Source organism: Dermochelys coriacea, chromosome 4 (genome assembly GCF_009764565.3).
Source record: "Dermochelys coriacea isolate rDerCor1 chromosome 4, rDerCor1.pri.v4, whole genome shotgun sequence".
Classification (NCBI taxonomy): Eukaryota; Metazoa; Chordata; order Testudines; family Dermochelyidae; genus Dermochelys; species Dermochelys coriacea.
This window is the reverse complement of record NC_050071.1, coordinates 139,041,999-139,067,931: the sequence shown is the minus strand read 5'-3', so window position 1 is coordinate 139,067,931 and position 25,933 is coordinate 139,041,999. Positions and strand designations below refer to the sequence as shown.

Here is a 25,933-nt window from a genome sequence, read left to right as displayed (position 1 = left end):
CTGACTCATATCCAGCTTCTCGTCCACTGTCACCCCTAGGTCCTTTTCCGCAGAACTGCTGCCGAGCCATTCGGTCCCTAGTCTGTAGCGGTGCATTGGATTCTTCCATCCTAAGTGCAGGACCCTGCACTTATCCTTATTGAACCTCATTAGATTTCTTTTGGCCCAATCCTCCAATTTGTCTAGGTCCTTCTGTATCCTATCCCTCCCCTCCAGCATATCTACCACTCCTCCCAGTTTAGTATCATCCGCAAATTTGCTGAGAGTGCAATCCACACCATCCTCCAGATCATTTATGAAGATATTGAACAAAAAGATATTGATCCTTCATTGAAGGATATTAATTGCTAAATTTCAGTCTTCAAACTTCAGCAGTTTTTGAATCAATCCCGTCAAGTAGAAAGTGATTGATTGATTTTATATGTCTTGCTTATTGTATGGTAGAGTTTTGGGGTATTTTTCTTGAATAAATAATAAAGAGAAGATGGTTTTAAAAGGGGGTGAATGAAAGATGAAGATGAGATGCCCCAAAATGTTGCTAAATTTTTTTTAAATGTATATTAAACAGCACTAGATATCTTTGCAAGCTGATACCAAATCCAGCTTTGAAGTTTGAAAGTTGTGTATATAGAGTGATATGTTGCCAGAAATCTATTAATTACACATTTGGGCGGGTTCCTGTGTATTTAGTATTTCACTTAAAATGTTCCTGATGCACCAAGTGTATAGGTAGGATAGTGCATGAGTAATAAGGGCTTAGGGTTCACACCTTCCATTTAAAACAAACCACACCCACACCTCACTGTGAGAATCTTGGAACACAAGCACAAATAAAACATATGGAGGCATAGCTGTCGAAGGGCCGATAGTTTTAGCAAACCTGAATCCTGCACATCTCCATTGACTGGGCAGGTTGTTTGCACCCCTCAAATACACTGATTATTTTATTCTGGGGGAAATGATTGAGTTTAGAATCTCATGGCACAGAATTGGAATCGAGCCACTGAATTACTGCGGACTATGTGGCTCTGGGAAGAAGGATAAAGGAGTTGGAGGCGCAAGTGGTGTTCTCGTCCATCCTCCCCGTGGAAGGAAAAGGCCTGGGTAGGGACCGTCGAATCGTGGAGGTCAACGAATGGCTACGCAGGTGGTGTCGGAGAGAAGGCTTTGGATTCTTTGACCATGGGATGGTGTTCCATGAAGGAGGAGTGCTGGGCAGAGACGGGCTCCATCTTACGAAGAGAGGGAAGAACATCTTTGCCAGCAGGCTGGCTAACCTAGTGAGGAGGGCTTTAAACTAGGTTCACCGGGGGAAGGAGACCAAAGCCCTGAGGTAAGTGGGAAAGCGGGATACCGGGAGGAAGCACAGGCAGGAATGTCTGTGAGGGGAGGGCTCCTGCCTCATACTGGGAATGAGGGGCGATCAACAGGTTATCTCAAGTGCTTATATACAAATGCACAAAGCCTTGGAAACAAGCAGGGAGAACTGGAGGTCCTGGTGATGTCAAGGAATTATGACGTGATTGGAATAACAGAGACTTGGTGGGATAACTCACATGACTGGAGTACAGTCATGGATGGTTATAAACTGTTCAGGAAGGACAGGCAGGGCAGAAAAGGTGGGGGAGTAGCACTGTATGTAAGGGAGCAGTATGACTGCTCAGAGCTCCGGTACGAAACTGTGGAAAAACCTGAGTGTCTCTGGATTAAGTTTAGAAGTGTGTGCAACAAGAGTGATGTCATGGTGGGAGTCTGCTATAGACCACCGGACCAGGGGGATGAGGTGGATGAGGCTTTCTTCCGGCAACTCACGGAAGCTACTAGATCGCATGCCCTGATTCTCATGGGTGACTTTAATTTTCCTGATATCTGCTGGGAGAGCAATACAGCGGTGCATAGACAATCCAGGAAGTTTTTGGAAAGCGTAGGGGACAATTTCCTGGTGCAAGTGCTAGGGGAGCCAACTAGGGGGAGCGCTTTTCTTGACCTGCTGCTCACAAACCGGGTAGAATTAGTGGGGGAAGCAAAAGTGGATGGGAATCTGGGAGGCAGTGACCATGAGTTGGTTGAGTTCAGGATCCTGACGCAGGGAAGAAAGGTAAGCAGCAGGATACGGACCCTGGACTTCAGGAAAGCAGACTTTGACTCCCTCAGGGAACAGATGGCCAGGATCCCCTGGGGGACTAACATGAAAGGGAAGGGAGTCCAGGAGAGCTGGCTGTATTTCAAGGAATCCCTGTTGAGGTTACAGGGACAAACCATCCCGATGAGTCGAAAGAATAGTAAATATGGCAGGCGACCAGCTTGGCTTAATGGTGAAATCCTAGCGGATCTTAAACATAAAAAAGAAGCTTACAAGAAGTGGAAGCTTGGACATATGACCAGGGAAGAGTATAAAAATATTGCTCGGGCATGTAGGAAAGATATCAGGAGGGCCAAATCGCACCTGGAGCTGCAGCTAGCAAGAGATGTCAAGAGTAACAAGAAGGGTTTCTTCAGGTATGTTGGCAACAAGAAGAAAGCCAAGGAAAGTGTGGGCCCCTTACTGAATGAGGGAGGCAAGCTAGTGACAGAGGATGTGGAAAAAGCTAATGTACTCAATGCTTTTTTTGCCTCTGTTTTCACTAACAAGGTCAGCTCCCAGACTGCTGTGCTGGGCAACACAAAATGGGGAAGAGATGGCCAGCCCTCTGTAGAGATAGAGGTGGTTAGGGACTATTTAGAAAAGCTGGACGTGCACAAGTCCATGGGGCCGGACGAATTGCATCCGAGAGTGCTGAAGGAATTGGCGGCTGTGATTGCAGAGCCCTTGGCCATTATCTTTGAAAACTCGTGGCGAACGGGGGAAGTCCCGGATGACTGGAAAAAGGCTAATGTAGTGCCCATCTTTAAAAAAGGGAAGAAGGAGGATCCTGGGAACTACAGGCCGGTCAGCCTCACCTCAGTCCCTGGAAAAATCATGGAGCAGGTCCTCAAAGAATCAATCCTGAAGCACTTAGAGGAGAGGGAAGTGATCAGGAACAGTCAGCATGGATTCACCAAGGGAAGGTCATGCCTGACTAATCTAATCGCCTTTTATGATGAGATTACTGGTTCTGTGGATGAAGGGAAAGCAGTGGATGTATTGTTTCTTGACTTTAGCAAAGCTTTTGACACGGTCTCCCACAGCATTCTTGTCAGCAAGTTAAGGAAGTATGGGCTGGATGAATGCACTATAAGGTGGGTAGAAAGCTGGCTAGATTGTCGGGCTCAACGGGTAGTGATCAATGGCTCCATGTCTAGTTGGCAGCCGGTGTCAAGTGGAGTGCCCCAGGGGTCGGTCCTGGGGCCCGTTTTGTTCAATATCTTCATAAATGATCTGGAGGATGGTGTGGATTGCACTCTCAGCAAATTTGCGGATGATACTAAACTGGGAGGAGTGGTAGATACGCTGGAGGGGAGGGATAGGATACAGAAGGACCTAGACAAATTGGAGGATTGGGCCAAAAGAAATCTAATGAGGTTCAATAAGGATAAGTGCAGGGTCCTGCACTTAGGATGGAAGAATCCAATGCACCGCTACAGACTAGGGACCGAATGGCTCGGCAGCAGTTCTGCGGAAAAGGACCTAGGGGTGACAGTGGACGAGAAGCTGGATATGAGTCAGCAGTGTGCCCTTGTTGCCAAGAAGGCCAATGGCATTTTGGGTTGTATAAGTAGGGGCATAGCGAGCAGATCGAGGGACGTGATCGTTCCCCTCTATTCGACACTGGTGAGGCCTCATCTGGAGTACTGTGTCCAGTTTTGGGCCCCACACTACAGGAAGGATGTGGATAAATTGGAAAGAGTACAACGAAGGGCAACGAAAATGATTAGGGGTCTAGAGCACATGACTTATGAGGAGAGGCTGAGGGAGCTGGGATTGTTTAGTCTGCAGAAGAGAAGAATGAGGGGGGATTTGATAGCTGCTTTCAACTACCTGAAAGGGGGTTTCAAAGAGGATGGCTCTAGACTGTTCTCAATGGTAGCAGATGACAGAACGAGGAGTAATGGTCTCAAGTTGCAATGGGGGAGGTTTAGATTGGATATTAGGAAAAACTTTTTCACTAAGAGGGTGGTGAAACACTGGAATGCGTTACCTAGGGAGGTGGTAGAATCTCCTTCCTTAGAGGTTTTTAAGGTCAGGCTTGACAAAGCCCTAGCTGGGATGATTTAACTGGGACTTGGTCCTGCTTTGAGCAGGGGGTTGGACTAGATGACCTTCTGGGGTCCCTTCCAACCCTGAGATTCTATGATTCTATGATTCTATGAATTTAGAGAGGAGACCCACTAACTTTTCCAATCCATTACCTGGAGACTACAGGTTTGCTTAGACATGACAATTGTTACAATTTTTTTCCCCAGCCCAAGTTTTGGAATAACTTTTTAGTTTTTTGGAGGGGGAAGACTAATTCATAATATAATAGAAATTCCTGATGATTAAATCATTCTCCTGATATTTGCCATAAAATACCTTCTTCAGTTGTACTTGTGGCACCTTAGAGACTAACAAATTTATTAGAGCATAAGCTTTCGTGAGCTACAGCTCACTTCCAATGAAGTGAGCTGTAGCTCACGAAAGCTTATGCTCTAATAAATTTGTTAGTCTCTAAGGTGCCACAAGTACTGCTTTTCTTTTTGCAAATACAGACTAACACGGCTGCTACTCTGAAACCTTCTTCAATTGTGTTACATTACTTCTAGTGTTCTCTGTGAATTGCCCTGAATGATTCTTCTCCCTTCCATAACGTTGGCTCCCTTCAGACACTCAGACTAATACTGTTTCGCTCTTTTCCCCATAGGTTAGTTACCCTGAGACCTTAATCACTGTATTGTTCATTCTCTGGATCCTCTCCAATTTGTCAATATGTTCTGAAATGGGGGCACACCAATTTGCAGCCATTAAACATACTTAAATCAATGCTGTATATTAAGTAATGTCTTTGACTTTAAAATGATGTCCACTATTGCTGCAATGCACCATCTCTTATTAATGAAAATAAGGCCACGACAAGAGATTCTGAAATGGCAACTTTTTTAAAGCAAAAGTTTGACTCAGTCTGGTTCACATTCTGTGGGCATTTCCTGAAGCTTCAAAATTGTAGGGAAAGTAATAGGTAGGGTTGTTTGTTTTGGTTTTATTTTTTCTTTAAAAAAAAAAAAGTGAAATAGCAAAATATAGTACATCCTCTATCACAATTTCTTTACTTCTTCATGATTTTTCTATTCTGTTAGATTGTTTGTTTGTTTAAAAGAGGGATGTTTTCTAATGCTAAGAAACCGTAATTGTATCTGTGAAGCATGTCTGTTTCTACAGATAAGGGCTTGTACTGGAATATAGCTTGGCTTCTTTAAAATCAATTTATAAACCTAACTGTATAATTAGCCTGTGCATCCTTTAGGCATAGTATGCTTACCTTTGAAAAGCTTTGCAGGAATTGTGTTTTTAAAAGGCAAGGATCAGAAGAAGAGTTGAGAATTTCAAGGATATGGACTGTAATGTTTAAGAAAGCAGGGAGAATCCAGAAAAACACACACATGCGATTTTAAGCACTTTCCTGGCTGTTATTCAGGACTGTAGTAGTACAGGTGCCATCAAGCCAATAGCACCACAAGATCACTTCATGCTGATGGAGACAGTGCTTTGAGATCTCTCACTTCTACCATAGTCCTCTCTCGCAGACAAGTGAGTTAACAAAGTGCCTGGTTCAGATAACTGCAATCTCAACCTCTAATCTGTGGCTGCTTCCTGAGGAAACCTGTCTTTGCTGGAGTCTGTTATTCCCCATCTCTGGGTGCCTCTTGGGAATGGTTGGTTGGTTCCATGAGTTCTTTGGATTATTCTTGTTACCATCTATGATGGAGTTTGGAGCAAAGCAGGGGATACTTAGCGATGGGACCTGATCCTTAGTCTAGGCCTTCCTACTTTATGCATAGGAATTGCTCTCTGTCCTCCACTACAACAAGGTCAAGGAACCCTATATGAGCCCCACATGCTTCGTGTTAGCCTTCTGGGAAAGTTTTGTGAAGGCTGCAAAGACCAGGTGTTTCTATTTCCTTGTCTCAGGACATACTATTAGGATACCCACTGCCATTTCTTTTGTCCCATCCTACTATGACTATGCACATGTCTGTGCTTATGCAGATGCTCCTTCTGATTGATTTGATGAAAGAAATACTGAAGATGGTGCAAGATTCTGACTAGTGTTCTTTATCTCCTCCTTTGAATGCCAATGTGAGTTCATCCTCGTCATCTCAGCCAGGTGATTTTTCCAGAGCTTTCAAAATCTGCTTGGACGAATTGCAAGGACTATGGATCTCAGAACATTAGTGGTTCAGGAGAAGATGTGCTGCTTAGTTGAGGTATTTGAATGATTATGGAAAGGGAAAATGATCAGGACAATTAATTGGGATGAAACCGGCATGCTATCTTCCTGTTCATCCTGATCAGGAGAGCAGATAAGATGTCTCCAGCATGGATTGAAGTATTGCTATCCTTATCCGGGATCACTTGTCATATCAGCAGTCAGATCAGAGGGTCAGACAAGGAATGGCTTCCAGATCCACCTGCAGAAGGAGACAAAATGGCTGGATTTATTTGCACTGTTACTTACCAGTCAGCAACACTGTAGTTGCACATTGCAAATTATTAGGAATTGTAAATAAGGGATGACTCTTCTTTGCAAGGAAACTTTCTTTTGTTTTGAATTTTTGGAACACCAGACAGAGGTGATGGGCTTCAAATCCATCTTGATTGTAGGACAGCGTGTGTTGAGAGCCATAAATCACTTATCAATACTACAATTTGGGTCTGCTGACGCAACTGAACAAATTGTCAATAGAAGATGTACAGTTGTCAAAAATTTATTTGTTCTTTCTGTTGATCTCTCACCCACACAAGCCTGGTCCTTGGAAATTTCACAAAGTTCGTTAGACCTCTGGTCAACCCTACCGAGACTGCCAGATGGTTCTGAGGTTCTAATGCTGTACTGAATGTCAAAAATAGACATACTAAGTCTTGGTAAGGGCTCCTGAACAAAGCATATTCAAATAGGTTAGTCTGTGCCTCAGATATGAAGGGATAAAACAGATTGAGAATTTCTGAAAATGTGATTATCCCCTATATTTGTGAGTCTGGTATCTCTGACATGGCTTATCTGATTAACCTAAAGAATTCGAGGTTTCCTCAGGCCACACTTGCAAAATTTTGAGTCAAAAGGCCATTTCTGAGGAAGCTAGAGACTGGCCAAAAACTGGTTTGTAATGGAAAATGTATAAGCCTGTCTTAATTGGGTATGGGTGGGTCTAAAATGAGGGGCAGCCATAGCTGTTTTGTTTAGTGTGCAATTCTACAGCATGATTATCTGTATTAACCATCAAGAAGCGTTCACTTGAAAAGCAATGTGTGGTTTAGAAGCATTAAAAATAGAAGTACTTCCTTTACGGCCTTCTAGCTAATCCGTATTCAAGCCAAGCAATGGACATGCTGCCAAAAACAAAGAAAAAAGTATTTTTGTACTACTATTGAGTCGTCATCTAATGCAGACATTTTTTTTTCACATCAAGTGCTCCAGGCAATAGGATTCAAACTTGCCTAAAATAGCTTTAATGCCTAAATGCCATTTAATACAATTTGTGGTTGTAATAGTTAAAAATACAACTTTGTAACTTCAAAAGAACTTGGTTTCATTTAGCTTGCACAGCAGTGTGATTGATTTTGAGGCTGGGAGTCTGATTTCAAAATTCTAAGTAATTTTGAATTTAATATTATTCATTCCTTTACTTAAGTCTTTATGTTAAAGTTGTGGTTACAGATCTAGACTGTAATGTCTTATAAGTAGTGTAAGCTATTAATTTCTGGCCATGACTGCATCTTTTAAGGCTACATAAATAAAGCAAAGCTTCCCAGCATTTTCAGGGCCCAAATTTTGGGCTCTATGCCATTGATCGCTCAGCAATTTTCATAATTTATTTAAATGGAGAGCTCGCTTTAACAATCAATAGGCTGATATGACCCTTTGATTTTGTTGGTGTGTATTTCAAAAAAATGTCTTGTAGCTACAAAAATCTATGACAACTTACAACTCTTTCTAGGGTATGTTTAAATTTAAGTAACTCTGAAACTGACTATAACCAAAAATTAAACCAATTAAGTTCTTTTCATTGTCCAAGATAAGTGATCTACAGAAAGGAAGTATAAATTGTCATCTCTGGTGAAGTCAAGGAAGCAATGACAATTTATACCAACTGGTGATTTACCCCATAAATGATGAAAATGAAATGTGTGTCTATATTAATCCATTTCTTATTTTACAGTCCAAGATGTTACTAACTAAGATTTACTCTTGTTGACAGTATATTCCAAAAATTCTGCTTAGAGACTCCATCCATTTAAAATGTGAATAATTAAAAAAAAAAAAACCATTAAGTTTCAGGCCCTACACCTGCCCTTGAGGTGCTTTGCCATTTTGTTTGTATTTAAACTATCCTGTTTCGTTTCTTAGTTTAAAGTGCTTTCCCCTCCAGTGTTGCTGCATCCTACAAACATACAGACAGTGAAACTGACTATATAAAGTGCTGTCCAGTGCAGGAAGTAAACCGTTACAGAAATCTTTGCTGTTTACATTTTTGCTATTGATATAAGTGTCGAACATTGGGGGGGGGGAGTTTTTGTTCGTTTTTTAAAGTTGATGTCCCCCTTTGAAGTGACACCTTGATATGCATTGGGTCAAGTTCCCACCTGAAGATGAATGCAGCAATCATTGTATTCAATAGGAGCTGAGAGAACAGAGGTGCTCCTAAGGACAGAGGTAATTGAGCTAATTGGGTATGGTGCAGATGTAAAGTGAAACTGTGATGTCAGATCCTGCAAAACAAGATTTTGGGGCTGGCTATCTTGGCTTCCTCATCTTTCTGAGGCCTGTTTTTATTGTATCATATTTTACCAACTATCACAGTGACATGGAATTGTACAGTTTTTTGATTAAATATGTACAGTTACAGCCACTTAGCTTGGGAATCCAATGCATCCCCACTACATGTACTCCTAATCTAATACTAATGCCTAAGTGCAGCATATAGAAAAGAGAAAATTAAAGAATGGACTTTCACCTTGGGTTAGGGGAAAAGTATCAGACAAAATGTTCTCAGCAAACCGCAATGTGGCGTGCTGGCGAGTGAACCGCTTTGACGTTGTTTTGTACGAAGCACCTTGACGTGAGTTAGTTATTTTGCTCTTCTTGCACTCACTGTTAGCAGACTGCCAGCAGCTGTTAAGTCTGCTCGGCAGGATGAAAGGCACTATCCCCAAGTATGAAGATTTTTCAAAACCACATCCCAGCATATGATTCTTCTTTGTCATAGAGTATTTAGCCAATCTAAAAACTGCTAGAGTCGTTCTGTGTCTGTACAGCTTTTCTTCATTGCAAGTCCTTGTGAACCTGCTGATAAGAAGTCTTGGGCTGCTGAAAGCATTGTTTTACACGAAAGATGTCTTTCCTGGTTAGATTTTTGCTCGCCATTTTCAATGCATTCTTTCTGCTCCACATAAAAACGCAGTGTTATATGGCTCTCGGCTCTCCCTGATGATGTTTGCGAAGGTACCAGGTAAAGTCTGTTTCCTCCTATATCTTAATTTAGTATAATCTGGCAAGGAAAACAGGTATTTTTTCACACACAAATGTTTTAAAATAAGAATAGAAGTAGTAATTGTTTTTAATAAAAACTAAATAAATTAGAATCTTGTTTTAGGTCATCTGATGTCATTGCTAATAATTTAGTGTTCTTCCAGTTTTTTTTATCACTTTTACAGCTGGGTTGTTCTTTAAGTTGTACTAGTATATAAAATAAACATGACATCATTTTGGACTTGATCTGGTTGTCTGAACATTGAGCTTTATAATACCTTGAGTAAAGGCAAATCTTAGATAAGAACCATCATTTATTATTCCTAGATGGTGCATTACCAAGTTCTAAAATAACTAAACAAACTCCACAGTAACTCCTTAGCTAGAGCAAGCTGCCTCCAACAATAGTAAAAGCCAGCCCGTAGTTGGAGCCATAGCTAACAGGAACAAAGAATAGATTGCTGACAACAGGACCCAGGTAATTTGAAGTTTTAAATTCAGCTTTTGCACGAGAACAGCTGGTGATTTCTTTTCAGAGTAAAGGAAAAATTTTCTACCGCTGCCCAAAATAAGGTTGAAAAATCAGCTACCCGCCTTGTGCGGTTGCAGCTTTTGTACTGGGATCTATATTGTTATCATTATGAAAGAAATATCCATATTATGCTAATTTGACTTCACCCACCAGAAGCAGCATAATATAAACTTTTTTTCTTTTCTGGATGAAAGACTATGCCAGACACAATAAGTGGGAAGTAACTTTCCTTTAGGCTACATGTAAGTGGTAATATGTAACTTACTTATAGTATATTTCTCAAATATTTGAACTCCAGTTGATACATTAGACCATAATGATGAGAAGCATTAAAGCTCTCGAGAGCATATTAATGGCAGAGAAATGGAGCCATTGGCACCTATCATGTTGATAATCTGTATATTTAAAGACCCCTCCGCTCCCTTATAGCAGCTGCTTACAGGATATAGTGAGTAATGGCTCAGATGGAGACCCTGTATTCTATTGTGTCAATCGTCCATGAATATAGACATGCCTCAAAGGACTTGATAGTGGCTGTCTTTATTAAAATACCAAAAACACACGTCTTAGTTAAAGTAACAGCTACAATAAGAAAATGTGATGTTCAAGCCTATACTCTTGCCATGGTGTGTAGCCCATGCTATGGGCCAAATGTTGCCTTCATCTGGAGATACAAAACTAGGAGTCAGCCATATCCATGTATCTGAGGCCAGAATTTGGCCACAGGCTGTTTTCCACAAGCATATCCTGCAGCAGTGAGTTCCACAGGCTAGTTATTTTTTCCCATTTTATATGTTCTATAAATTTGTTGCCTTTTTAATTCCATTGTATCCTTTCAATTGCCTAATACAGAGCAGGGCAAAGAGGAACAGCAAACTGACCACCTCTTTTGTTGTTTGACTCATCCAGTTATACCCCTGCCAGAACATGATGGTTCTCTACAAATACCCTTCAGTGTTTTGTCTGGTCCAAGGCTTCATATAACAGGTGAAACAAGGATCTTCTACTTTGTATCAATAAATATTCAGTGGGCCATAGTAGAACAGCATCAACAGGAGAGTTTGAGACACACACTAGAATACCCAAAAGTCTGGTGAGTTAGGGGCCTAAACTGGGGTATGGGAGATTCAAATTCAAATCCCTGCTCTGAATCAGGCAAAGCGAGGATTTGAACTCTAGTCTTCTACATTTCTAGACTATCACTCTAACCACCGTGCTATTGGGAGTTGTCACCTATTGGGTAGTTTTGTGTATTCAGAGCACAGCTGATCAGACCCTGCAGGCACGATAGGTGGGGGGAATGCCTAGTTTGTGACTCCCACCAAGCAGCTTGGTGGTGTCAGGATCGTGGCAGCTTTGTGCAGAAATGTGGGTGCCTAGGGAACATTGCCAGTGGAAACACAGGCACCCAAATTCCAGTCAGGCAGTAACTGAGCATAGTTTTGTGCATGGCAGTAGCACTTAAATGTTGGACATGAGCTCCTAAGTCCCGTGTTTCAGAGTAGCAGCCGTGTTAGTCTGTATTCGCAAAAAGAAAAGGAGTACTTGTGGCACCTTAGAGACTAACAAATTTATTTGAGCATAAGCTTTCGTGAGCTACAGCTCACTTGCATCCGATCGGATCCGATGAAGTGAGCTGTAGCTCACGAAAGCTTATGCTCTAATAAATTTGTTAGTCTCTAAGGTGCCACAAGTACTCCTTTTCTTTAAGTCCCGTGTGTGAATCTAGCCCCTTGCTGTAAGCTGCTTGCTTCAGAGGGAGAGCAGAAGCTGACTGCACAGGGCTATTACCTTGTCACATATCGCTAACGAAGATCTGGCCTGGTGAGTACTCACTTGACAGACAGTCAGTGAACAAACCTGTCCATAGCATACACATGTACCTCTTGCGTACCAAATAGTAGCTGGTATTTTGTCTCCTATGGAACCACTCCTTGTAGTAGCCATTGTTCCTCCATTTTCCTTCATCTCTTATTTTTCATGTGTAATAGCATTTAGCACTTCCAAGTAGGCTCTAATGGGGTATCTTTCAACAGTGATAGAGGGGAATTGAAGGGTGTTTTGTACAAGTAGAAAGCAATGCTGATTTGGGTTGAGAGTGCTTGTTGCCTCCTCACCCCCTGCTCCTTTCTTTCCAATATTTGGTGTGCTCCATTTGTAAATGAAGGACATTGACTCTGTTCTAAGAGGGGAAAAAAGTGAAGTTAAGCTTGTGAATTTAAATACAAAAATGGTAAGTAAATGTTTTTCAACTCCTTTAAGTATTCCCCTTGCGTATACTTGGCAATAGGATCTTTTAATTTATGCTGTATGTGCAATACCATATGTGTGTCTAAACTCTCAGAGAAATATACATTCTTCTCCAAATGAACTCCCAAATCATACCACTTACACAGGTAAATGTAAGCTGGTGTTGGAGTGTTAAAATCTTTATCCAAATATTCTGTTCAAGAGGGTCGTAAGCCCCTAGCCACTGTGTTAAACTCTCTGAAGTAAGCTGCTTTTTTGTCATCCTCTGCTCCAAACCGGTGATATGCTGAAGAGGGTGAAGGGGTCTCACTGGATGCTGTCGTTAAAACTCTTCTTCTGACCAGAAGGGGTGGGGACTGTGTTGGGTTCCCTGTCTCTCATGGAGCTTGCTCTCCTGCATTGAAATGACTAAACTTACCCCTATGTAGATTGTATCTTGGGGCTCATAGAAATACACATGAAGAGCTAGATCTGAGCCTTTGGAATGGATCAAATTGAAGGTAGAGGTGTTTTTAAAAAAGAAAAAAACCTCTCCACTTCAGTACCCAGCTTCAGATGACAGACGCTGGACATGATGTACTGCTATCATTATCTAGTCACTCTGGAGTGTAGGAAGAAGGCTAAACATTTCCAGCAATGTCTGACAGGCCAGGGGGAAATGTTAATGGGAGAACCATGGTGAATTATTACCAGCATATTACTGCCCATTTCATATGGTTAGCAAAGAGAAGGGGACTGGACTGTTCTTCAAAGGAAGTGATTCTCCAGAATTAACCAGCCACACTTTGACCTACTGCAGATGCAGATTTTCCTTTTTCATCATTTCTCAGGGTGCAGGTTTCCCTCATTCCAACACCCTCCCTCCCACCCCCCTGTTTCTGGAAGAATTTATTGTCCAGGTTGATGTTCTATCTCCACAGCCTCTCACTCATGCGGCCTAACTTTCTCCATCTTACTCCTAGGTCTGGGTCTATTCTGCCACTTACCAGTTTAGCTAATTCTCTAGTTCCCTCAGTCACTGAGTTGCATCTTTCTGACCATATTTTTCTTACAGTTTTGCTCTCTCCTCATCTGATCACTCAATCCTCTTGTCAGAGGTACTTATGGGCTGAAGGACTTCTTTGCTGCTCTCTATCTGGACCCTTCCTGCAGTCAGTCAGCTGAGCACACTGCACCTCTTTCTGAGGCTTTGTCCACACTGGCAAGTGAAAGACACAACTTCTGTCATGCGTGCGCGCACACACATACACAGACAAAAGTTTTGTCGACGGCAAGCGCTGGTGTGAACAGCACTTTGTCGCTCATTGGGGGTGGAAGTTTTTTGTCAGCAGGCGAACTGTCTCTTGCCAACAAACAGTGGCGACACTGCACGCCTTTTAGCAGCACAGCTGTGTCGCTAAAAGCTGCGTAGTGTCTCTCTCAACAGATTCCTGCCTTTTGATTCTTTCCTCAAACCTTCTCCTTTGCCCTCCTGACTGGAAGCCCAGGATCATTTTGGGAGGCAGCCATTTTCTTATTGAAGAAGTTGACAAATACTTACCCATCTCTCTCTCTCTCTCTCTCTCTCTCTCTCTCTTTCTCTCCCATCTGTCCTTTCCTTCCTGCCCTGCGTTCTTCCTTCCTTCCTTCTTCCCAGCTTCTGATAACCCCTCCTACTGCTAGCCATGCCTCACCAGTCAGCCTTTAGCCTTGACCCTATCTTGTCTGTTGATCACTCATGTGGTCTTTCATTTGTATCGCAGGCCTTGTTTACATGAGAAAGGTTACACCGACTCATTAAAAAAATCACTTTAGTTAAACTGCAAAAAAAGAGGCTGCAGACATTCTTACTTTGGTTTAGCTTAGGTCAATTAGGAGCTGGTTTAAGGTAAACAGGAATAAGCCACTCAAAATATATCAAAGGTCCATGCAGAGGTATTCAAAATGGACTATAACAGGGTTCAAAAATGAACTAGATAAATTCATGGAGGATAGGTCTATCAATGGTTATTAGCCAAGATGGGCAGGGATGGTGTCCCTAGCCTCTGTTTGCCAGAAGCTGGGAATGGGCCACAGGGGATGGATCACTTGATGATTACCTGTTCTCTTCATTCCCTCTGGGGCACCTGGCTTTGGCCACTGTCGGAAGACAGGATACTGGGCTAGATGGACCTTTTGTCTGACCCAGTGTGGCCGTTCTTATGACTAAAGTTAAACCTGCAATTTTCTGGTGTGAAGGCTTCATGGCTTTTTTTTTTTCTTTACTACTGCAAACATTCTCTGGTTTTCCTTAATCTAAAAAACCCTCAAACTCCTTCCTACCCTTCCAGTTACAGCCCCATCACCCACCATACTACCTGAGCATGCTATATTTTTTGCTCTGCGCTGGCTTTCTCCTCGATTCCCCTGCAGATTTGCTTCTGCCTCGTCCTCGTCACTGAGCCGGTTATCAGAAATCTCCAACCTCCTTTTAACCAAGCCAAAGTGTTTGAACTGGAAGTTAGAGAGCGAATGTTGGAGGAGGAAAGTGACAAAATCAGAATGGCAAGAGGAAATTATGAGGACAGCTGCAGAACTTCAGATTGTTTGGAAGCAGGAGAGGGTGAGCCCAGAGAGCAGTAACTTAAAGCAATTAAGATCAAAGGTGACCAAGAAGTGAACCAAGTTTTATCACTCTGGGTGGAAAGGAAAAAGGAAGTTGATCATTTGTCACCAATATAATTTTAGTTACCAAATAATAAAGAACCCTGTTCTGCTTTCAATGAAGTGCACATGCTTCCCCTTCACCATCAAAGAAAGCTGCCTGGTGCCTGAGGACAAAATTGGATCTTGGCACTGTTAAATGAATCTTTGAGTTATTTGCAATGTTCTTGTAGCTGTGTCGGTCCCAGGATATATGAGAGACAAGCTAGGTGAGGTAAAAGATATTCCCTCTCCTACCTTGTCTCTTTGATTTCATTACATGAAAATACCATACAAGTACATACAATTCTATTTGACATTAATTCCAATTTAGCAGTCTCTCGTTGGAGTTTGTTTTTGAAGTTTTTTTTGTTGAAGGATAGCCGCTCTCAGGTCTGTAATCGTGTGACCGGAGAGATTGAAGTGTTCTCCGACTGGTTTTTGAATGTTATTCTTGACATCTGATTTGTGTCCATTTATTCTTTTACGTAGAGACTGTCCAGTTTGACCAATTAAAATGGCAGAGGGGCATTGCTGGCACGTGATGGCATATATCACATTGGTAAATGCACAGGTGAATGAGCCTCTGATAGTGTGGCTGATGTGATTAGGCCCTATGATGGTGTCCCCTGAATAGATATATGGGCAGAGTTGGCAACGGGCTTTGTTGCAAGGATAAGTTCCTGGGTTAGTGGATCTGTTGTGTGGTGTGTGGTTGCTGGTGAGTATTTGCTTCAGACTGGGGGGCTGTCTGTAAGCAAGGACTGGCCTTTCTCCCAAGATCTGAGAGAGTGAAGAATAAATGGGCACAAATCAGACATCAAGAATTATAACATTCAAAAACCAGTCGGAGAACACTTCAATCTCTCTGGTCACACGATTACAGACCTGAGACTGGCTATCCTTCAACAAAAAAACTTCAAAAACAGACTCCAATGAGAGACTGCTGAATTGGAATTAATTTGCAAACTGGATACAATTAACTTAGGCTTGAATAGAGACTGGGAGTGGATGGGTTATTACATAAAGTAAAACTATTTCCCCATGTTATTTCTCCCCCCACCCCACCCCCTACTGTTCCTCAGAGGTTCTGGTTAACTGCTGGAAATGGCCCACCTTGATTATCACCACAAAAGGTTTTCCTCCTTCCGCCCCTCTTTCCTGCTTATGATGATTCATCTTAAGTGATCACTCTCCTTACAGTGTGTATGATAAAACCCATTGTTTCATGTTCTCTGTGTGTGTATATAAATCTCCTCACTGTATTTTCCACCGAATGCATCCAATGAAGTGAGCTGTAGCTCACGAAAGCTTATGCTCAAATAAATTTGTTAGTCTCTAAGGTGCCACAAGTCCTCCTTTTCTTTTTTGCGAATACAGACGAGCACGGCTGCTACTCTGAAATTCTGTTTGACTATCTGATGTCCGCTGGCTTTCTCCATACGCTATCCAAGGGACTGATTTCTGCAAGGCCATTAGTGCCCACTGAAGTCAATGAGAACTAAGAGCTCACCACTTTCCAATATAGGACCCCGGGTGATTCTGAATACTTCCACTCAGTAGGTTCAGGTATAAACCAGATCCAAACTGGAAATGAAGGTTAAATGATTAAGACTGCAGGTTTTAAGCCATTAAACTAACAATCATTAATTTATGCAGCATCAGAGAAATGTTAGTGGAACCACAAATCAGTATTTTTAAATGAATTCATCAGCTAAAACCAAACACGATCTGATCAAAAACAGAACACCCAACTCTCCGTCTCATGTTTGCTTTGGACACAAGGAGTCTAGATTTTTCTTAAAAAGAAAAGGAGTACTGGTGGCACCTTAGAGACTAACAAATTTATTAGAGCATAAGCTTTCGTGAGCTACAGCTCACTTCATCGGATGCATTTGGTGGAAAAAACAGAGGAGAGATTTATATACACACACACACACAGAGAACATGAAACAATGGGTTTATCATACACACTGTAAGGAGAGTGATCACTTAAGATAAGCCATCACCAACAGCAGGGGGGGGAAGGAGGAAAACCTTTCATGGTGACAAGCAGGTAGGCTAATTCCAGCAGTTAACAAGAATATCAGAGGAACAGTGGGGGGTGGGGTGGGAGGGAGAAATACCATGGGGAAATAGTTTTACTTTGTGTAATGACTCATCCATTCCCAGTCTCTATTCAAGCCTAAGTTAATTGTATCCAGTTTGCAAATTAATTCCAATTCAGCAGTCTCTCGTTGGAGTCTGTTTTTGAAGCTTTTTTGTTGAAGTATAGCCACTCTTAGGTCTGTGATCGAGTGACCAGAGAGATTGAAGTGTTCTCCAACTGGTTTTTGAATGTTATAATTCTTGACGTCTGATTTGTGTCCATTCATTCTTTTACGTAGAGACTGTCCAGTTTGGCCAATGTACATGGCAGAGGGGCATTGCTGGCACATGATGGCATATATCACATTGGTAGATGCGCAGGTGAACGAGCCTCTGGTGGTGTGGCTGATGTGATTAGGCCCTATGATGGTATCCCCTGAATAGATATGTGGACAGAGTTGGCAACGGGCTTTGTTGCAAGGATAGGTTCCTGGGTTAGTGGTTCTGTTGTGTGGTGTGTGGTTGCTGGTGAGTATTTGCTTCAGATTGGGGGGCTGTCTGTAAGCAAGGACTGGTCTGTCTCCCAAGATCTGAGAGAGCGATGGCTCGTCCTTCAGGATAGGTTGTAGATCCTTGATGATGCGTTGGAGGGGTTTTAGTTGGGGGCTGAAGGTGATGGCTAGTGGCGTTCTGTTGTTTTCTTTGTTGGGCCTGTCCTGTAGTAGGTGACTTCTGGGTACTCTTCTGGCTCTGTCAATCTGTTTCTTCACTTCAGCAGGTGGGTACTGTAGTTGTAGGAATGCATGATAGAGATCTTGTAGGTGTTTGTCTCTGTCTGAGGGGTTGGAGCAAATGCAGTTATATCGTAGCGCTTGGCTGTAGACAATGGATCGAGTGGTATGATCTGGATGAAAGCTAGAGGCATGTAGGTAGGAATAGCGGTCAGTAGGTTTCCGATATAGGGTGGTGTTTATGTGACCATCGCTTATTAGCACCGTAGTGTCCAGGAAGTGAATCTCTTGTGTGGACTGGTCCAGGCTGAGGTTGATGGTGGGATGGAAATTGTTGAAATCATGGTGGAATTCCTCAAGAGCTTCTTTTCCATGGGTCCAGATGATGAAGATGTCATCAATGTAGCGCAAGTAGAGTAGGGGCATTAGGGAACGAGAGCTGAGGAAGCGTTGTTCTAAGTCAGCCATAAAAATGTTGGCATACTGTGGGGCCATGCGGGTACCCATCGCAGTGCCGCTGATTTGAAGGTATACATTGTCACCAAATGTGAAATAGTTATGGGTCAGGACAAAGTCACAAAGTTCTGCCACCAGGTTAGCCGTGACAGTATCGGGGATACTGTTCCTGACGGCTTGTAGTCCATCTTTGTGTGGAATGTTGGTGTAGAGGGCTTCTACATCCATAGTGGCCAGGATGGTGTTTTTAGGAAGATCACCAATGGACTGTAGTTTCCTCAGGAAATCGGTGGTGTCTCGAAGATAGCTGGGAGTGCTGGTAACGAAGGGCCTGAGGAGGGAGTCTACATAGCCAGACAATCCTGCTGTCAGGGTGCCAATGCCTGAGATGATGGGGCGTCCAGGATTTCCAGGTTTATGGATCTTGGGTAGCAGATAGAATACCCCAGGTCCTGGCTCCAGGGGTGTGTCTGTGCGGATTTGTTCTTGTGCTTTTTCAGGGAGTTTCTTGAGCAAATGCTGTAGTTTCTTTTGGTAACTCTCAGTGGGATCAGAGGGTAATGGCTTGTAGAAAGTGGTGTTGGAGAGCTGCCTAGTAGCCTCTTGTTCATACTCTGACCTATTCATGATGACGACAGCACCTCCTTTGTCAGCCTTTTTGATTATGATGTCAGAGTTGTTTCTGAGGCTGTGGATGGCACTGTGTTCTGCATGGCTGAGGTTATGGGGTAAGCGATGCTGCTTTTCCACAATTTCAGCTCGTGCACGTTGGCGGAAGCAGTCTATGTAGAAATCCAGGCTGCTGTTTCGACCTTCAGGAGGAGTCCACCTAGAATCCTTCTTTTTGTAGTGTTGGCAGGAAGGTCTCTGTGGGTTAATATGTTGGTCAGAGGTGTGTTGGAAATATTCCTTGAGTCTGAGACGTCGAAAATAGGATTCTAGGTCACCACAGAACTGTATCATGTTCGTGGGGGTGGAGGGGCAAAAGGAGAGGCCCCGAGATAGGACAGATTCTTCCGCTGGGCTAAGAGTATAGTTGGATAGATTAACAATATTGCTGGGTGGGTTACGGGAACCATTGTTGTGGCCCCTTGTGGCATATAGTAGTTTAGATAGCTTAGTGTCCTTTTTCTTTTGTAGAGAAGCAAAGTGTGTTTTGTAAATGGCTTGTCTAGTTTTTGTAAAGTCCAGCCACGAGGAAGTTTGTGTGGAAGGTTGGCTCTTTATGAGAGTATCCAGTTTTGAGAGCTCATTCTTAATCTTTCCCTGTTTGCTGTAGAGGATGTTGATCAGGTGGTTCCGCAGTTTCCTTGAGAGTGTGTGGCACAAGCTGTCAGCATAGTCTGTGTGGTATGTAGATTGTAATGGATTTTTTACCTTCAGTCCTTTCGGTATGATGTCCATCTGTTTGCATTTGGAGAGGAAGATGATGTCTGTCTGTATCTGTGCGAGTTTTTTCATGAAGTTGACAGATTTCCACTCTATACGGCTAAATTCAGTGCCTTCCATAATCACAGTCACCATGAAAGGTTTTCCTCCTTTCCCCCCCTGCTGTTGGTGATGGCTTATCTTAAGTGATCACTCTCCTTACAGTGTGTATGATAAACCCATTGTTTCATGTTCTCTGTGTGTGTGTATATAAATCTCTCCTCTGTTTTTTCCACCAAATGCATCCGATGAAGTGAGCTGTAGCTCACGAAAGCTTATGCTCTAATAAATTTGTTAGTCTCTAAGGTGCCACAAGTACTCCTTTTCTTTTTGCGAATACAGACTAACACGGCTGCTACTCTGAAACCTGTAGATTTTTCTTGTGTGCTGGAAGTGGTTATGCTTGTCTGTTTGGAGAGTGAACTTCTTTACCATTTGAAGCCAAAAACTAGTTGACTCCAAATGGATTTAGGTACTAGATAGGTGTGGGTTTCTTTTTTTCCCCCAGTACCCTTTACCAGGATGCCATAGGGTCCCTATGTTTCTGTTGGACTAACACTAGGGCTATTTGCTTTTTTGGATGGTTCAAAAAGTTAGCTGGATCCAGGTGCCAGACTAGGGTTTTTGTGGTGCAGTTATGCCAGAATGTGTGGGGGCCCTGGTTTTTCATACATTCATTTTTTCAGGTGGACTCATACTAGCTGTGCTTGGCTAATTTAAGTGAGTACGAGTTTGGGGTTTCAGGCAAAAACTCCCCCCGTAACTGGTTGGATCCAGGTGTGTGTTACGAGTTTTGTTGCAGTCTAGTGCCAGGATATGTCGGGGTCTGGATTTTTGTGGTGTAATTGCTGTAGCTACATGAGGTCTATTTAGAGAATATGATTTTGGGGTCCAGAGCCAAAACTTGGTTAGATCAAGCTTTTATGTAGACCCTGAAACTCTCTCACTTTGCTTCTATATGTTTTAAAGATGACATCATCTTTCCCTGGCCAGTCTTTAAACTCAGACCTTATTTCATTTCAGAGTCTGAGCGTTAAGTTTCCTACCATTTCTTTATAGTGCAACTTTGAATGCAACGCTGAAATTTAACCAACAGACCTTTAGCCACACCCTCTGTCTTTTACATTCCGCACTCCCTAGAGTTATTCATCTATCGCTTCTCTGGTGAGAATGCATAATGGTGAGGCAAACCAAACACTGCTCCGCTGGCAAACAAATAGATCATGATGGTGACTGCCGAACGGGTTCAGTAAGAAAACTTGCACGCCTGGGACTCAAGAGAAGACCTGAAAACGTGCCTGGGGGTCCTGCTTTTTAAAGCGAAAGGGGCATTGTCAAAGTAACAACCCCACGTGTGTCCGAACATGTAGTAGCTGCTGTTTGTTCCAAGCCCCACTCAAGATCACGTTTCTGGGTTTGCCGGTCTGTTCCGTGCATTTGATTGCACTTTGTGTATCAGAGTAGCAGCCGTGTTAGTCTGTATTCGCAAAAAGAAAAGGAGGACTTGTGGCCCCTTAGAGACTAACACATTTATTAGAGCATAAGCTTTCGGGAGCTACAGCCGATGCATCCGATCGGATCCGATGAAGTGAGCTGTAGCTCACGAAAGCTTATGCTCTAATACATTTGTTAGTCTCTGAGGGGCCACAAGTCCTCCTTTTCTTTTTTACTTTGTGTATCGTCAGTTTCACCCTTTCCCTAACCCTTAGCGAAGGGGAAACTGATTACCCCCCAAAGACCTTTACAAACCTGAGCAGGAAAGCAATTCCTGCCCCCAGCTGCTGCTTTTTTTTTTTTTTTTTTTTTTTTTTTCCCTCCCCCAAAGACAAGACGCTATTGCCGGAGCTGCTCTTTAAAGGGCGGGGAGGGCTCCCGGAAAACGTGCCTGTGGTTGGAATCAGTCGGTTAAAAACATTGCACCTTGACGGTGCCCCTTCAAGGCGTTGGCAAGAAGAACTTAAAAGTGCGGGGGGGTTGCAGACTAGCTCCTCCACCGCTGGCGATGGAGTGGGGAAGGGCGGGGCGGTGGCCTCGCGGTTCATCAGAGCAGGTGGGGCCGCAAACACCTTCCAGCGTCCGGGCCGGCGGCGAGCGAGGGGCGGGTCTGGGCTCGGAGGGGCAGAGCAGCGGCGCGCTAGGACCCAGGCGGGGGGCCGCGGGGGGGGGTTGTCACTGCTGCGCTCCGTCTCTTCCCCTTTCAGCCCGCACTCGTTAGCTGCACACGGGCTTTCCGCGTTGGCCGCGCTTCTTTCTTTCTTTTCCCGAAGCCTTCAAGTGTCAGGAAGGGGATGGGGTGAGAGGCAGGCGGAAATGGCAGCAACAAAGCGTGTTTTCCACCTCCAGCCATGTGGTAAGGAGCAAAGACCTGAGCGGCAAGCGGGGATGAGAGGGCGGTCGCGAGTTCAGATAGCAACATGCAAAGGGGGGGGGGGGGTGCATGCTAGCAATGTGGAGGCGCGATGTGCAAGGCTGACCGAGGAGGGGTTCCCTGTATTGCAATGAGATGGGCTCAGGGGGCGGGCGGTTGCAGCCGCCTGAGCAAGAGCGTTTCGTTCTCACGCCCGGCTTGCCGCTTCCCCCCCCCCCCCCACCGTTTCCCCTGCCCCCAAATTGCAAAACCAGCCTTAAGTTTTGACTGAAGGTTGCATCATTGTTTACAACCCTTTTGTTTGCTTTCAGAGTAGCCGCCGGCTGGGTCTGCACCCGCAAAAAGAAAAGGAGGGACTTGTGGCACCCCGGAGGCTAACGCCTGTCTTTTGAGCATAAGCTTTCGTGAGCCACAGCATCCGATGAAGTGGTTGGTCTCTAAGGTGCCACAAGTCCCCTCTTTTTCTTTTTGCCACCCCTTTTTGTTTATAAGCGAGTTGTGGCCTGATGTAAGATAGAAGAGACCATGTTTGCAAAATGGAGCTAATTTGACCGCCGTTGAAGCTATTTAAACAAAACTGGTGCAGATATGACATTACAATAAACAACCGCTTCCTTCAGAAGAGCAGGGGATAAATTAGCAGTTTAAACGTTTATGTTGTACTGTAGGGCTTGCATATGTTGTAATGGGGGGGGGGAAGGGGAAATTAGCATCGGGTGTCTAACTAAAGTAGGGAGAGATGAGAGCCTGGCTTCTAATTGAGGTAGTATTTATAAAAGTAGTCGGAATAAAAGTTGTAAGATGATCAATTTAACCTGATTGCAGATGGTTAGCGTGTGTATATGGGTGCTGGCAGAACCCCAGTAATGTTTTCTGAAGTTGAGTTTTGGAAAGGCTGTTTGGAAACAAATCGCTTAAATAACTTTAAATGCAGTTTGAAATAAGGTTCTTGATGATCCTGAACTCTTCGCAACCAAATGGACGACCAATTTAATGTTGTGTGATTTTATTTTTTTTCCCCCCTCTTATCCATTTAAAAAAAAAATCCTCAGCACTTCCTTGAAAAGCACTATGGCTGCTTTAATGTTGCTTTTTATGCTAAATTAAATGGCATTGGATTTACAGCTGTTTTTCAATGGAAGTTCATTCTGGAATAAAAGGAACGATTTAGTTCAGAGGTAGCAATAACATCGTCTTGGAACTGGGACTTGAACTTTTCCTGTAGATTTTGTTTTGTTTTTGTTTTGTTTAGTTTTGGTGGTGTTTGTGTTTTTTTCTGATCAGTTCATTGGTGATCTTTGTGTATCTCTTTTTAAAAACTATTTGACCTGCTTTGAACACCAGTTTTCCAAAGAAATATGCTCGCTCTCTCTCTCTCTCTCTCTCTCTCTGGCTACCTACTCATCTCTTTCTCTACTTGTTAGCTCTGTTAAAAAAAACTTGTCATCATAGTAGTTTGGGGACCCGCCTGTGTTAAATGGGTGTTTTGGTCAGAGTTCTGCTGTTATCCAGAGATCAGAGTAGCAGCTGTGTTAGTCTGTATTCGCAAAAAGAAAAGGAGGACTTGTGGCACCTTAGAGACTAACAAATTTATTTGAGCATAAGCTTTCGCGAGCTACAGCTCACTTCATCGGATGCATTGAGCTGTAGCTCACGAAAGCTTATGCTCTAATAAATTTGTTAGTCTCTAAGGTGCCACAAGTACTCCTTTTTTTCTTTTTTGAGTGGCTTTCGTGAAGCTGCGATTTTGTAACAATTACCTGCAATAGAAATATTTTCTTCTCCCTTGCTCCAAAGGTAGACAGGTTTGAAGTCCCAGAATTGGCAAGTCAGTCCTTGACTGCTTAAAGATCTGATATCCCATGATTAAACATGGTTAGAACACCAGCTTTACACTCGAACTGTGCTTCTGGCTTTCCAGATAAATACAGAACTTATTTGTAGGGCTGATGGGTCAGGAGACGTTGGCCTTTAAAATGGCCTTGGCTTATAGCAAAGCTATAGTAGAGAACTTGAGGCTTTCATAAGTTATTAAACCAACTTTTTTTTACACTGAATGAGGGTCATGATAACTAAGGCAACCCGGCTTTAGAAGCAGAGGGATAAAAAAGGAATAATAGTGAACTTTTCCAAACTGTGGAATAAGCAAAATACATGATGCTTTTATTGATGCTTACTGGGAATGATCAGCAGACTGGATCATGAGTACTGTGTTTAGCCCAGAGTCATGTCAATGACTTTTCCTGACACATCATATATTTGTGTGCAATTATTTTTATATAATTGCCCCACACGCCCTCATTACTCACATTTGTATGCTTCTAAGTGAATTATGAGATTGTCCCTCCCCCACACCGTTTACCTAGTATATAGGTGTGCTAAGTATATATGAGACAAAACTGTTACACTATATTACATAAATTGAGATTTTTTTTTTTAAAAAAAAATGCATATGACATTAACCTCCAGGGGTCATCGGCCACTGTCGGAAGACCGGATACTGGGCTATACGGGCCATTGGTCTGACCCAGTGTGGCCGTTCCTATGTGCTGCCTGTATTTGAAAAGCAGATGCTTGATAGCTCTGTGCTGAGAGCTATTGCAGCAGGTAGTGAAGATTTAGCAGAGGGCAGGTTTTCAATTTACAGCAGAATAGTTTTTTGTTGGAAGTGAGTCTGTTTTGTTAAAATATTCCTATCCTGTGAACAGGAACTGTAACCATGGCACTGTGTTCTGTCAACTCTACTCGATCTACAGCTAGGACAATGTCTTTTTCTAGCTTCCAGCCCTGTAACCTCACCCTGGGTTCTGGGAGTCGAGCTGTATTCTTTCCTCCTTTCTCCTCCTCCTCCTCCTTCTCCTCATCATCATCTGTAACAGAGATCCTGCAAACAACACTGTACTGACAAACACCAGTGCAACCCCATTGTCATCAAATTAAGCTGAGTGCCACCTGTGCAAACCTATTACTTTCTGTGGGGTTTGTCCAGGTGTAACTAATCTTGTGTCCTGTCCACAGAATTGTTTATTTACTTAAAAGGGATTGGAATCCAGTTCCCTCTCCCATAGTGAGGCTGGCTCTTCAGAGCTAATGGTTTTTGATTTTGTTTTTAAGGCAAAAAACACTGAAAGCTGACTTTAGCCATTCAAGTACATGGGAAGCCTTTTGCTTAGATATGGACCGATACGTTTACTAAGAAGTATCCACGTTACACAAGCAACTGTCAAGTAGGCATCCCACTTTAAGGAATTTTTTTTTTTTTTTTACAGTAAATAACTTGGCCTGTTGTGGTTCCCTGATGTGTCTTATTGTGGCAAAGGTTGGCATGGGGTAAATTCAAGAAAGCCTTGGCTGGCTGTCTCACAGCATGGGTATGGAATCCAACTTAGAGAAGGTTTCAGAGTAGCAGCCGTGTTAGTCTGTATTCGCAAAAAGAAAAGGAGTACTTGTGGCACCTTAGAGACTAACAAATTTATTAGAGCATAAGCTTTCGTGAGCTACAGCTCACTTCATTGGATGCATTTGGTGGAAAAAACAGAGGAGGAACTTAGAGAAGGTTACAGCAGATGCCAATGGCAGCAGGGTGAATAAGTATTACAATGTTTTGTCATAGAGTGGAATTAGCTCCCTCAGAGCTGAAACTTGCTTTCCATTGTAACCTGATTTTTAAAATAACTCCTCTCTCTACACTGCACCGACTGTCCCTAAGGTAGCCAGCTGTTGTATCCTGCAGATTTTCACACATCCCATATCGTCCCACTGTTGAATCTTTCAG

General features: G+C 43.1%; 1 protein-coding gene across 14 annotated transcripts in view; it reads left to right on the top strand.

Annotated features, from left to right (window-relative positions):
* SLC4A11 (solute carrier family 4 member 11) overlaps positions 1–25,933 on the top strand; it is a 244,348-nt gene that overhangs the window by 61,572 nt on the left and 156,843 nt on the right. For 2 of the 14 annotated variants that reach the window (XM_038399703.2, XM_038399698.2), the window contains exon 1: positions 21,687–21,840. The exons of 5 other annotated variants lie outside the window; for them this stretch is intronic. Coding sequence is in view for 6 of the 9 variants with exons in the window: in XM_043512784.1 (XP_043368719.1) it covers positions 22,101–22,140 (40 nt within the window). In the remaining 3 variants the exon portion in view is untranslated. Of the gene's footprint in view, positions 1–9,121; positions 9,625–21,503; positions 22,141–25,933 lie in introns of those variants that run through there. 7 more of the 14 variants (XM_043512785.1, XM_043512786.1, XM_038399696.2 and 4 more) reach the window with 7 other exon arrangements.